The sequence below is a fragment of the Salvelinus alpinus genome, chromosome 2 (assembly GCF_045679555.1).
Source record: "Salvelinus alpinus chromosome 2, SLU_Salpinus.1, whole genome shotgun sequence".
Classification (NCBI taxonomy): Eukaryota; Metazoa; Chordata; class Actinopteri; order Salmoniformes; family Salmonidae; genus Salvelinus; species Salvelinus alpinus.
This window is the reverse complement of record NC_092087.1, coordinates 84,500,338-84,513,981: the sequence shown is the minus strand read 5'-3', so window position 1 is coordinate 84,513,981 and position 13,644 is coordinate 84,500,338. Positions and strand designations below refer to the sequence as shown.

Genomic DNA, 13,644 nt, shown 5'->3' with positions numbered 1-13,644 from the left:
TAGTAAATTAATGTCACCAGGTGTGGAGGTGTAACCAGGGTGTAGTGATGTAGTAAATTAATGTCACCAGGTGTGGAGGTGTAACCAGGGTGTAGTGATGTAGTAAATTAATGTCACCAGGTGTGGAGGTGTAACCAGGGTGTAGTGATGTAGTAAATTAATGTCACCAGGTGTGGAGGTGTAACCAGGGTGTAGTGATGTAGTAAATTAATGTCACCAGGTGTGGAGGTGTAACCAGGGTGTAGTGATGTAGTAAATTAATGTCACCAGGTGTGGAGGTGTAACCAGGGTGTAGTGCTGCTTGAGATTTCATTAATAAAATACTATGTGATCTTTACTCACCTGTCCGTCGTCTGCTCTATCACTTGTGACATAGGTGGATGTGGAGGCCTTCTTTCTGTTTAAAATAATGAAATGATTGAACAAATCAATCAATAAATCATTGAATAGCAATCAAGTTAATAACAAATGAAAATGATAAAGTGGAAGATAAGTCTTAGAAAGATGCTCACCTGAACCACATGAGTCCAGAGAGACAGAAGATGAGAACCAGAACCACCACTATGATTCCTACAGAAGCTTGTTCCCCTAAAGAATAAAGAATGATATGAATGTTATCGTATAGCTTTAAATAAAAAAGTATCTTACCGGCTACAAGGATCAATTGAGGTGTAGATTTCTGGGCTCCGATTGTATTCTCAGCCTCACAGTAATATTCTCCACTGTCCTCAGAGCTGATGTTAGTGATGCTGTAACTCTGTCCTGATGATTTTGGTGAGGTTACATTCTTGTACCAGGTGTATTTGTCCACAGGTGGGTTGGCATCACTGCTGCAGGTCAGAGTCACTGAACTGCCCTCCACTATTTTACCAGAAGGACTGACTGATACTGACACTCTCTTTGGGCCATCTAGTGTTGGGAATGACATACAAATGAACACACAGTGTAACCAAAGTATAATACTAGAATTAAATGACAGTGAGATTATATATGTATTGTACTTACATGTGACAGTGAGAGTCTCTTTAGGAGAGTGGTGTTGTTTCTGGACTATCATTAAATGTGAAGACTGTTATTTTATCAAATCAATTCTCTAGTGTAATTATTATTACGTGATTAAACTAATCATGTAAACTTTAATTAACTAGGAAGCCGGAGCACCATGGAAAAAATTTGTTTATGGAGTGTCAATTTCCCAAATATAACTATTTAGATATTTTCATGTCTTATCGATTAGTCATTCTCATTAATGTATTATTATTACATCATCAGTTCTCATTACTGAACATCGCAAACCCATGAATATCTGCACGAACCCTAGCCTAAATCATGAATCAGCGATATACAAATTGGCTTAATTATTGATTTACTAACTAACTAAATAATTACACATAACACACAAACAGTAGGTATTTGGGTTACTACGTGATACAAAGAAAAAGTCCTTAGTAAACGAAGCCGCTATGATGGCTTGGTAACAAAGGAAAGGGGTGGGGACTGAGAAAGAGCGGGAAAGACAAAATGGATTACACACAGTTAGTTGATAATGGACATGCTAATACTTTGCACATGAATGGTCGCTCATTCTGAAAGAAATTGCAATGTACATATTTACGCTTGTATGTTGTTGTTGTCTCTCCGTTGAAAACACTAGATCATCCTGAAGAGTTCATCAGAGACTCTGGTTAACTTTCCCAGAAGTCACAATGTCTTTCGTGGTTGTAGGTGGTTACAATGGATACTTCAGAGTACCATTCGGAAATGTTCTCAAAGATAGATGCTTTGACGGTTGTCTGTATTCTCGTTACATTTACATTTAAGTCATTTAGCAGACGCTCTTATCCAGAGCGACTTACAAATTGGTGCATTCACCTTATGATATCCAGTGGAACAACCACTTTACAATAGTGCATCTAACTCTTTTAAGGGGGGGGGGGGGGTTAGAAGGATTACTTTATCCTATCCTAGGTATTCATTTCATTCATAGGTATCGTTCTAGGTTTATGTCATTTCTAGCTGCAGACTAGTAATTCATGTCGTCTAGAATTTGCCCCTTCTGTAGTGAATCGATAGTCTCAGAGTTTAACAATTTTTAGCAATGTAGCCACCGCTCCATGCTTTTCTGGTTACCTTGGCCTATAGAGTTGTAGCCATTTCAACATGTGGATGACGTCCCGGCATTCTCTGACTTAATGTATATTTTGTAGTAAGTGGGTTTTATACTCTGTGGAAGAAGGGGCGGTTTTATGACGCCTAATGTGATGTCTAGCCTCACGGGGGTGTGGCCACTGACTAGTTACAGTTGAAGTCGGAAGTTTACATACACTTAGGTTGGAGTCATTAAAACTCAATTTTCAACCACTCCACAAATTTCTTGTTAACAAACTATAGTTTTGGCAAGTTGGTTAGGACATCTACTTTGTGCATGACACAAGTAATTCTTCCAACAATTGTTTACAGATTATTTCACTTATTACAATTCCAGTGGTTCAGAAGTTTACATACACTAAGTTAACTGTGCCTTTAACAGCTTGGAAAATTCCAGAAAATGAAGTCATTGCTTTAGAAGCTTCTGATAGGCTAATTGACATCATTTGAATCAATTGGAGATGTACCTGTGGATGTATTTCAAGGCCTACCTTCAAACTCAGTGCCTCTTTGCTTGACATCATGGAAAAATCAAAAGAAATCAGCCAAGACCTCAGAAAAACAATTGTAGACCTCCATAAGTCTGGTTCATCCTTGGGAGCAATTTCCAAACGCGTGAAGGTACCACGTTCATTTGTACAAACAATAGTACACAAGTATAAACACCATGGGACCACGCAGCCGTCAAACCGCTCAGGAAGGAGACACGTTCTGTCTCCTAGAGATGAACGTACTTTGGTGCGAAAGGTGCAAATCAATCCCAGAACAACAGCAAAGGACCTTGTGAAGATGCTGGAGGGAACAGGTACAAAAGTATCTATATCCACAGTAAAACGAGTCCTATATCGACATAACCTGGAAGGCCGCTCAGCAAGGAAGAACCCACTGCTCCAAAACTGGTATAAAAAAGCCAGACTACGGTTTACAACTGCACATGGGGACAAAGATCGTACTTTTTGGAGAAATGTCCTCTGGTCTGATGAAAAAAAAATAGAACTGTTTGGCCATAATGACCATCGCTATGTTTGGAGGAAAAAGGTGGGGGGGGGCTTGCAAGCCGAAGAACACCATCCCAACCATGAAGCACGGGGGTGGCAGCATCATGCTGTGGGGGTGCTCTGCTGCAGGAGGGACTGGTGCACTTCACAAAATGAATGGCATCATGAGGAAAGGAAATTATGTGGATATATTGAAGCAACATCTCAAGACATCAGTCAGGAAGTTAAAGCTTGGTTGCAAATGGGTCTTCTAAAATTACAATGACCCCAAGCATACTTCCAAAGTTCTGGCAAAATGGCTTAAGGAAAAAAAGTCAAGGTATTAGAGTGGCCATCACAAAGTCCTGACCTCAATCCTATAGAAAATGTTTGGGCAGAACTGAAAAAGCGTGTGCGAGCAAGGAGGCCTACAAACCTGACTCAGATACACCAGCTCTGTCAGGAGGAATGGGCCAAAATTCACCCAACTTATTGTGGAAGGCTACCCAAAACGTTTGACCCAAGTTAAACAATTTAAAGGCATTGCTACCAAATACTAATTGAGTGTATGTGAACTTCTGACCCACTGGGAATGTGATGAAAGAAATAAAAGCTGAAATAAATAATTCTCTCTACTATTATTCTGACATTTCACATTCTTAAAATAAAGTGGTGATCCTAACTGACCTAAGGCAGGGAATTTTTACTTGGATTAAATGTCATGAATTGTGAAAAACTGAGTTTAAATGTATTTGGCTAAGGTGTATGTAAACTTCCGACTTCAACTGTAATCTTTATATGAAAACCACTCTCATTTAGAAGGTTAACATCACATGACATCTTTTCACAAATAGTTTAATCACATACGTTTCACAATATTTATATGTAAACCTGACAGCTGGGAAATGTACACATTAAGAGATATAGTTGTGTGTCAAACAACTTCGACAGGATTGTTCTTTAAATGTCCACGGACCATTCCCACATTCTCAAAAATAGAAATTTTGGGGATTAGCAGTTTTGAACAAAGAGAATCTCTTTGCGCTGGTAGACTCTCTCACTCAATACTGCATGGCAGTTTCTACCAGGTATTTATGACAGTTGTAAAACCTGACGTGGGAGAGAGAGAGAGAGAGAAGGGGGGAGCCACAATATACATCCAAAAAGCCAAATCTTGACAGTGAGAGTCTTTTCAGGAGAGAGGAGATCCTCATGGCCGTTTACAGCACAGGAGTATCTGTCTGTATCCTCACTGCTGACTGGGTCTAGGTACAGGTAGATATTTTGGTATTTGGTTTGGTGAGACGTTGCCTGTTCTTGTACCAGATGTAGCTGGGGTTGTCAGTCAGAGTACTGGTGGTGCTTCAGGTCAATGCCGATCTCTGTCCCTCTGTCACTGTTGTTGGAACATTTGCCTTCGGGCCTGTGATTAAAACAAACGACAACCATTGTAATCAAATGACACCAGACATTCATATTACATACAGACTGTCATTTGTAATGTACTGTATCATGTCAAATTAAAACAGATTTCCAAAGGCTTTAATGTAACTGATAAAGCATTACAAAATAGTGTACCTGTGACAGACAGCCTGACTCCAGGACTGCCAGAATATCTCTCACTTGTCACACTTTGAAAGACATGACCTTGTATGATCTGAGTCTTGAATGTGAACCAGTATTCAGCTGAGTCTCTCTCACGTCTGTGATTCTCAGGTGCAGTTACTCACTCTGTCCCCATAGTACTCCACACGATCATCATTCTGAGGTTTCACACCAGTCTATCTATAGCACCATGATGTCTCTGTGACTGTATGACCTCTGGGATATGTGTAAGAGCAGGACAGATCCACTGTTGACCCCTTCAAGGCACAGATACTCTGAGTGGTGTAAGTGACACTCCAACCTTCCTGCCCCAGTATCACTGCAACACAATCACACATAAAAAATATATTAAATTATGCACAAACATATTAGCTCACACAGACAGAGTTTTTCAACACTTTGTTGTCGTAGTTGCTAAGTTCAGTGTGAATAACAACCATGGAGAAGCATCACGAGATGTATTGTTGTCTCTACTTTCTTGCCCTTTGTGCTTTTGTCTGTGCCCAATAATGTTTGTACCGTCTTGTGTGCTTCTACCATGTTGTGTTGCTACCATGCTGTTGTCATGTTGTGTTGCTACCATGTTGTTGTCATGTTGTGTTGCTACCATGCTGTGTTGTTGTGTGTTGCTGCCTTGCTATGTTGTTGTCTTAGGTCTCTCTTGTCATGATGTGTACTTTGTTGTATATTTATATATATATATATATCGGGGTAGGCCTTTTCCCTTTTGGTAGGCCGTTATTGACTTGCATAGTTAAATAAAGGTTAAATAAAAAAATGTAAATCCCTCTGTTTTATTCTCATGATTATAACGCTGATGGTACTTCACATGACCTGCATACTCTGGTTCCTGTTGTAAATCTAAACTTGTATTCAGCAGTCACTCTCTCTCAGTCCTGTGATTCTCAGGGTGGAGTCCTTGTCTGTAGTTGGATGGTACTTCACATGACCTGCCTACTCTGGGTCCTGGCTTAGATCTGTAGTAACTCCAGACTCCCATTTGTTCAACCAGGATACTTCTGTGACGTTATTCCAGCTGGGATGTCTATACGTGCAGGTAATGTCCACTGTTGACCCCTTCAAGGCACATATACTCCTCTTGGTGTAAGTCACATTCAAACAGCTCTGACCATGAACACCTGAAACAAAATGTATCTGATCAATTCCTCAAACGATAATGAGACGATTTCATGTGTTTTAGATGTATTGAACTGGTTCATTTAAAATTAATAAAAAATATAGACACATACAGTGCATTCGGAAAGTATTCAGACCCCTTGACTTTTTCCACATTTTGTTACGTTACAGCCTTATTAAAAAAAGTATTATTCTAAAACAGTATAACATGATAACATACCATCAGCCATTTTCTACCTTTTCTATTATTCTGTATAATTTCTACTAGTGTTACAGATTTGTCTGTTTTTCCCCACATGTTCTACTATTGGTCCACAGGCCTTAATGATTGATACTTAAGATGATTATTATAGGAGAGTCCAGACTCACACACTGTAGGAGTGAGAAAATCCTCATGGTCTTTTACAGCACAGGAGTAACTGTCTGTAGAGTAACGCCAGTACAGTAGAGTATTACAGGAGTATTGTTGGGAGGTATGGAGATGTTGTCCGTTCTTGTACCAGATGTAGGTGGGGTTGGGGTTGTCAGTCAGAAGACAGGTGGTGCTACAGGTCAGTGTTCTCTTCTTTTCCTCTGTGGAGGAAGACACCTTCACCTGCAGCTCTGAATGATTCTAATGAATTATTGTAATTTGATATTATATATTACCTGTAGATATTATATATTACCAGTAGATATAATATATTCCCTGTAGATATTATATATTACCTGTATATATTATATATTACCTGTATATATTATATATTACCAGTAGATATTATATATTACCTGTATATATTATATATTACCAGTAGATATAATATATTCCCTGTAGATATTATATATTACCTGTATATATTATATATTACCAGTAGATATTATATATTACCTGTATATATTATATATTACCAGTAGATATAATATATTCCCTGTAGATATTATATATTACCTGTATATATTATCAGTAGATATTATATATTACCAGTAGATATATATTACCTGTATATATTATATATTACCAGTAGATATAATATATTCCCTGTAGATATTATATATTACCTGTATATATTATCAGTAGATATTATATATTACCAGTAGATATATATTACCTGTAGATATTTTATATTACCTGTAGATATTATATATTACCTGTATATGTTCTGACACAGAACATCTAAAACAGTAGTAGGCCCATTAATTTATTCAATTAGTTTATTATATTATTATTACTATACTGAACAACAATAGAAACACAACATGCAACAATTTATATGATTTTACTGAGTTACAGTTCATATAAACAAATCAGTAAACTGTTCTAAATGAATTATGCCCTAATCTATGGATGTCACATGACTGGGAATACAGATATGCATCTGTTGATCACAGATACCTTTAAGAATAAAATGGTAGTCAGTATCTGGTGTGACCACCATTTACCTCATGCAGTGCGACACATCTCCTTCACATAAGACAATAGATTTCATGTATTTTTGTATTGAATACATGTGTTCTGGAAATTACCACCAGGGCCTCAAAGTCAAACTTAAATGAATCATTCTTTATTATCAGCAAGCTGGAAAGGTTCCAACAAACTTAATGCACCGTAGTACACGTCCTTCAGGAGCTCTTTCGGGGCAGTCCCGTTAGTTCTTTTATACACTGCTTACACAGACAAGTTATACATGCATGATATACATTATTCATCATTAACGTTTGGTTCCTGCATGTGACTGGCACCGTCTCCTATCTTAACTTACAGAACATATACTGGGCATTCTGCCAAAAGGTCTGAGGGGGTCATGACCTTCTCCCCCTCATAGCTCTAACCAGCAGCTACAGGAACCAATGATTATATGAGACAAGATGTACAATCCAAGGCTCTCTCTTCAGACATTTCCCTCATACATGAATATCCACCTACTATTGTTGAAACACAATTCTACATTATTTAAAGGATAATAGGAGTTAATGAAATAAGATACAGCTCTGAACACCCCCACCCCACCACACACACACTGCACTCCTACTCCAAGACGCTTGATACATATGGATCCAGAGCTGCATATTATCTACACAGGTTACCATGGTAATCAGACTTAGTAAACTGTTAGAGAATGGGAGATGGATGACTCTTTACAAGATGTTTTCTATTGAAACTGTATTTAGGGATCTGGAACCCGTGCAGGAGAGGGAGATAAAAAACAACACATTTGTGCTTCCTGGTGTTTTATCAGTGACCCTGAATGACCAAAGCACTTTCCACATAGACAGGGGTAAGATTTCTCTCCTGTGTGTATTCGCTGGTGTCTAGTCAGCTCTACTGATTGAATGAAGTTCTTCCCACACTGATCACAGCTATAAGGCTTCTCTCCTGTGTGTATGCGCTGGTGTGTGATCAGGTGTCCTGACTGAATGAAGCTCTTCCCACACTGATCACAGCTATATGGCTTCTCTCCTGTGTGTAGGCGTTGGTGTGTAGTCAGGTCTCCTGATTGATTGAAGCTCTTCCCACACTGATCACAGCCATAAGGCTTCTCTCCTGTGTGTATGCGTTTGTGTGTAGTCAGTGATCCTGAATGATTGAAGCTCTTCCCACACCGATCACAGCTATAAGGCTTCTCTCCTGTGTGTATGCGTTGGTGTTCAGTCAGGGATCCTGAATGATTGAAGCTTTTCCCACACCGATCACAGCTATAAGGCTTCTCTCCTGTGTGTATGCGTTGGTGTGTAATCAGGGATCCTGAATGATTGAAGCTTTTCCCACACTGATCACAGCTATAAGGCTTCTCTCCTGTGTGTATGCGTTGGTGTGTAGTCAGGGTGGAATCTCGAGCAAAGCTCTTCCCACACTGATCACAGCTATAAGGCTTATCTCCTCTGTGTATTCGCTGGTGTGTAGTCAGGGTGAAATCTCGAGCAAAGCTCTTCCCACACTGATCACAGCTATAAGGCTTCTCTCCTGTGTGTATGCGTTGGTGTAAAGTCAGGTGTCCTGACTGATTGAAGCTCTTCCCACACTGATTACAGCTGTAAGGCTTCTCTCCTGTGTGTAGGCGTTTGTGTGTAGTCAGGTCTCCTGATCGAATGAAGCTCTTCCCACAATGATCACAGCTATAAGGTTTCTCTCCTGTGTGTATGCGCTGGTGTGTAGTCAGTTGTCCTGAATTATTGACACTCTTCCCACACTGATCACAGCGATACGGCTTCTCTCCTGTGTGTATGCGTTGGTGTCTAGTCAGGTCTCCTGATCGACTGAAGCTCTTCCCACACTGATCACAGCTGTAAGGCTTCTCTCCTGTGTGTATGCGTTTGTGTATAGTCAGGTGTCCTGATTTCTTAAAGCTCTTCCCACACTGATCACAGGTATAAGGCTTCTCTCCTGTGTGTATGTGTTTAGTCTGGGCTCCTGATTGATTGAGGTATTTCCCACAATCAAAGCAGGTGTAAGGTATCTCCCCTGTATGAATTTTCCGATGAGAATTTAAGGTTTTAGATGCAGCTGAACTCTTCCCACACTGAGAGCAGTGGTACAGTTTCTCACCGGTGTGAATCCGCTCATGAATTATCAATTCCTTCTGTTTAGCAAAACTCTTCCCACAGTCAGAACAGCAGTGGTGAGGTTTCTTCCCTATACGTTTCTGCTGGTGTTTCTTGAGGTGTTCTGATCTGGAGAAACTCTGCTCTTTCTTGTCAGCATCATGACATTGTTGAGGCTCCCCAGGTGATAAGCCCCTCCCACTAAGAGAGCAACGGTTAGGGCTGTCCCCTGTGAAACAGAGACATTTAATCATTAAGTTTTGCAAATATTGGTCCATAAACAGATCGGTATTTCCATTAAATGAATGCCTTTTGCGTCCTTTTGATATTTTTCCAGTAATAATTGTGCACCAATATTCCATTTTAAATCTATGTTATATTAAATAAAGTGTCATTTAATACAGAACACATGGAGTATTTTATTTATTAGATTGTTTATATGAATAAAAACTTGCTAAAGTGACACAATTCAGCATTTTGACAGGTCCCTCCGTCAACCCTTCTTAACGTCTAGAAAGATTTTAACCCAACAAGTACAATAATTACTCCTAGGTTTACCATCATTGAGTACGGTTACAAGCACAGAATAATATGATTATTGTGAATAGTCAATTAGTATAGGAGTTTGATTTAAACGTTGACAAGCTTGGAAAATAGAACAATTTCACGTCATAAACCTGTTTATATGGACAGATCTGAAATCAGGCTACCTGATGGGACTTTGATAAATGCAAAAAATAGGCAATCAAAATAAAGGTTCTACAACAGCGACCATGTTATTTTAAACATATTTGATTGAGTTCGGATAAATAAAGCTGCATATTTTCAGTTTTTCCTGAACTCACTGCACTCTGTCAAAAGAAGTTAGCTGGCGCTGCTTGTGTTAGAACATGCAGATTAAATACACCTCTATAACTCTGATTAAAGTGTTTACATGTCCTAATCATTCTAAAGATTGATCAGAAAACCAGGTGTTTTTAAAGGCGTATGCTTCCTTCTGTTATGACCTTACAAATATTAAGATCTGCAGAGTAAGGTGTTTACATGACTAATGCCAAACTCAGCCTACTGACATAATCAGATTCATAGGAAATAATTAGTGTGCATGTAAAGCACTAGTTATTTGGTTACCAGTGGTGTGAAGTGTAGTATCTGGGATCTACATCTGTTTATATTAGTTACTATGCTGTTACTAAGCGGTGATGTATTACGACAGTGTTACGTTACTACACCTAATAGGAAATGCACATGCGCACTAGTGTGCCCGGGAACTGTAGAGCACGAGAGGTTTTGACTAAACGAAAACTAACTACTCCCGTCTCCTGCCTAATCATTTCTCCACAACACAAATATTACATGAAGTACTGAAGTAAAAATACTTTAAAGTACTACATAAGTCTTTTTTTTGACAACTTTTGCTTCACTACATTGCTAAAGAAAATAATTTTTACTCCATACATTTTCCTGACACCCAAAAGTATTCATTACATTTTGAATGCTTAGCAGAACAGGAAAATTGTCCAATTCACACACTTATCAAGACAACATGCCTGGTCATCCCTACTGCCTCTGATCTGGTGGACTCACTAAACACAAATGCTTTGTTTGTAAATGATGTCTGAGTGTTGGACTGAGCCCCTGGCTATCTGTAAATGATGTCTGAGTGTTGGACTGAGCCCCTGGCTATCTGTAAATGATGTCTGAGTGTTGGACTGAGCCCCTGGCTATCTGTAAATGATGTCTGAGTGTTGGACTGAGCCCCTGGCTATCTGTAAATGATGTCTGAGTGTTGGACTGAGCCCCTGGCTATCTGTAAATGATGTCTGAGTGTTGGACTGAGCCCCTGGCTATCTGTAAATTATGTCTGAGTGTTGGACTGAGCCCCTGGCTATCTGTAAATGATGTCTGAGTGTTGGACTGAGCCCCTGGCTATCTGTAAATGATGTCTGAGTGTTGGACTGAGCCCCTGGCTATCTGTAAATGATGTCTGAGTGTTGGACTGAGCCCCTGGCTATCTGTAAATGATGTCTGAGTGTTGGACTGAGCCCCTGGCTATCTGTAAATGATGTCTGAGTGTTGGACTGAGCCCCTGGCTATCTGTAAATGATGTCTGAGTGTTGGACTGAGCCCCTGGCTATCTGTAAATGATGTCTGAGTGTTGGACTGAGCCCCTGGCTATCTGTAAATGATGTCTGAGTGTTGGAGGGTGCCCCTGGCTATCTGTAAATGATGTCTGAGTGTTGGACTGAGCCCCTGGCTATCTGTAAATGATGTCTGAGTGTTGGACTGAGCCCCTGGCTATCTGTAAATGATGTCTGAGTGTTGGACTGAGCCCCTGGCTATCTGTAAATGATGTCTGAGTGTTGGACTGAGCCCCTGGCTATCTGTAAATAATGTCTGAGTGTTGGACTGAGCCCCTGGCTATCTGTAAATGATGTCTGAGTGTTGGACTGAGCCCCTGGCTATCTGTAAATAATGTCTGAGTGTTGGACTGAGCCCCTGGCTATCTGTAAATAATGTCTGAGTGTTGGACTGAGCCCCTGGCTATCTGTAAATAATGTCTGAGTGTTGGACTGAGCCCCTGGCTATCTGTAAATGATGTCTGAGTGTTGGACTGAGCCCCTGGCTATCTGTAAATTATGTCTGAGTGTTGGACTGAGCCCCTGGCTATCTGTAAATAATGTCTGAGTGTTGGACTGAGCCCCTGGCTATCTGTAAATGATGTCTGAGTGTTGGACTGAGCCCCTGGCTATCTGTAAATGATGTCTGAGTGTTGGAGGGTGCCCCTGGCTATCTGTAAATGATGTCTGAGTGTTGGACTGAGCCCCTGGCTATCCGTAAATGATGTCTGAGTGTTGGACTGAGCCCCTGGCTATCTGTAAATCATGTCTGAGTGTTGGACTGAGCCCCTGGCTATCTGTAAATGATGTCTGAGTGTTGGACTGAGCCCCTGGCTATCTGTAAATAATGTCTGAGTGTTGGACTGAGCCCCTGGCTATCTGTAAATGATGTCTGAGTGTTGGACTGAGCCCCTGACTATCTGTAAATCATGTCTGAGTGTTGGACTGAGCCCCTGGCTATCTGTAAATTATGTCTGAGTGTTGGACTGAGCCCCTGGCTATCTGTAAATGATGTCTGAGTGTTGGACTGAGCCCCTGGCTATCTGTAAATAATGTCTGAGTGTTGGACTGAGCCCCTGGCTATCTGTAAATGATGTCTGAGTGTTGGACTGAGCACCTGGCTATCTGTAAATGATGTCTGAGTGTTGGACTGAGCACCAGGCTATCTGTAAATAATGTCTGAGTGTTGGACTGAGCCCCTGGCTATCTGTAAATTATGTCTGAGTGTTGGACTGAGCCCCTGACTATCTGTAAATGATGTCTGAGTGTTGGACTGAGCCCCTGGCTATCTGTAAATGATGTCTGAGTGTTGGACTGAGCCCCTGGCTATCTGTAAATGATGTCTGAGTGTTGGACTGAGCCCCTGGCTATCTGTAAATAATGTCTGAGTGTTGGACTGAGCCCCTGGCTATCTGTAAATGATGTCTGAGTGTTGGACTGAGCCCCTGGCTATCTGTAAATGATGTCTGAGTGTTGGACTGAGCCCCTGACTATCTGTAAATGATGTCTGAGTGTTGGACTGAGCCCCTGGCTATCTGTAAATTATGTCTGAGTGTTGGACTGAGCCCCTGGCTATCTGTAAATGATGTCTGAGTGTTGGACTGAGCCCCTGGCTATCTGTAAATGATGTCTGAGTTTTTGACAGAGCCCCTGACTATCTGTAAATGATGTCTGAGTGTTGGACTGTGCCCCTGACTATCTGTAAATGATGTCTGAGTGTTGGACTGAGCCCCTGGCTATCTGTAAATGATGTCTGAGTGTTGGACTGTGCCCCTGACTATCTGTAAATGATGTCTGAGTGTTGGACTGAGCCCCTGACTATATGTAAATTAAAAAAATAAGAAAATGGTGCCGTCTGCTTTGCCTAATATAAGGAATTTAAAATGATTTATACTTTTACTTTTGATACTTAAGTATTTTAGCAATTACATTTACTTTTGATACTGAAGTATATTTAAAACCAAATACTTTTAGACTTTAACATAAGTAGTATTTTACTGGGTGACTTTCACTTGACATTCACTTTTTCTATTAAGTTACCTTTACTTTTACTCAAGTTTGACAATTGTGTACTTCTTCCACCACTGTTGGTTACTTTGACAGTCATTTATTTATTTCATGTGATGAGTGATTAATTT

General features: G+C 40.2%; 1 protein-coding gene across 1 annotated transcript; it reads right to left on the bottom strand.

Annotated features, from left to right (window-relative positions):
- Nucleotides 1-7,386: 7,386 nt before the first annotated feature.
- On the bottom strand, nucleotides 7,387-10,159 carry LOC139545157 (zinc finger protein 271-like). The gene has a single exon (XM_071352609.1). The coding sequence runs from the start codon at nucleotides 9,746-9,748 to the stop codon at nucleotides 8,012-8,014; it is 1,737 nt and encodes a 578-aa protein (XP_071208710.1). The 5' UTR covers nucleotides 9,749-10,159; the 3' UTR covers nucleotides 7,387-8,011.
- Between the last annotated feature and the right edge of the window lie 3,485 nt (nucleotides 10,160-13,644).

Bases quoted from the DNA above. Each gene is read 5' to 3' on its own strand.
- LOC139545157 (XM_071352609.1), bottom strand. From the start codon at position 9,748: ATGGAATATTGGTGCACAATTATTACTGGAAAAATATCAAAAGGACGC.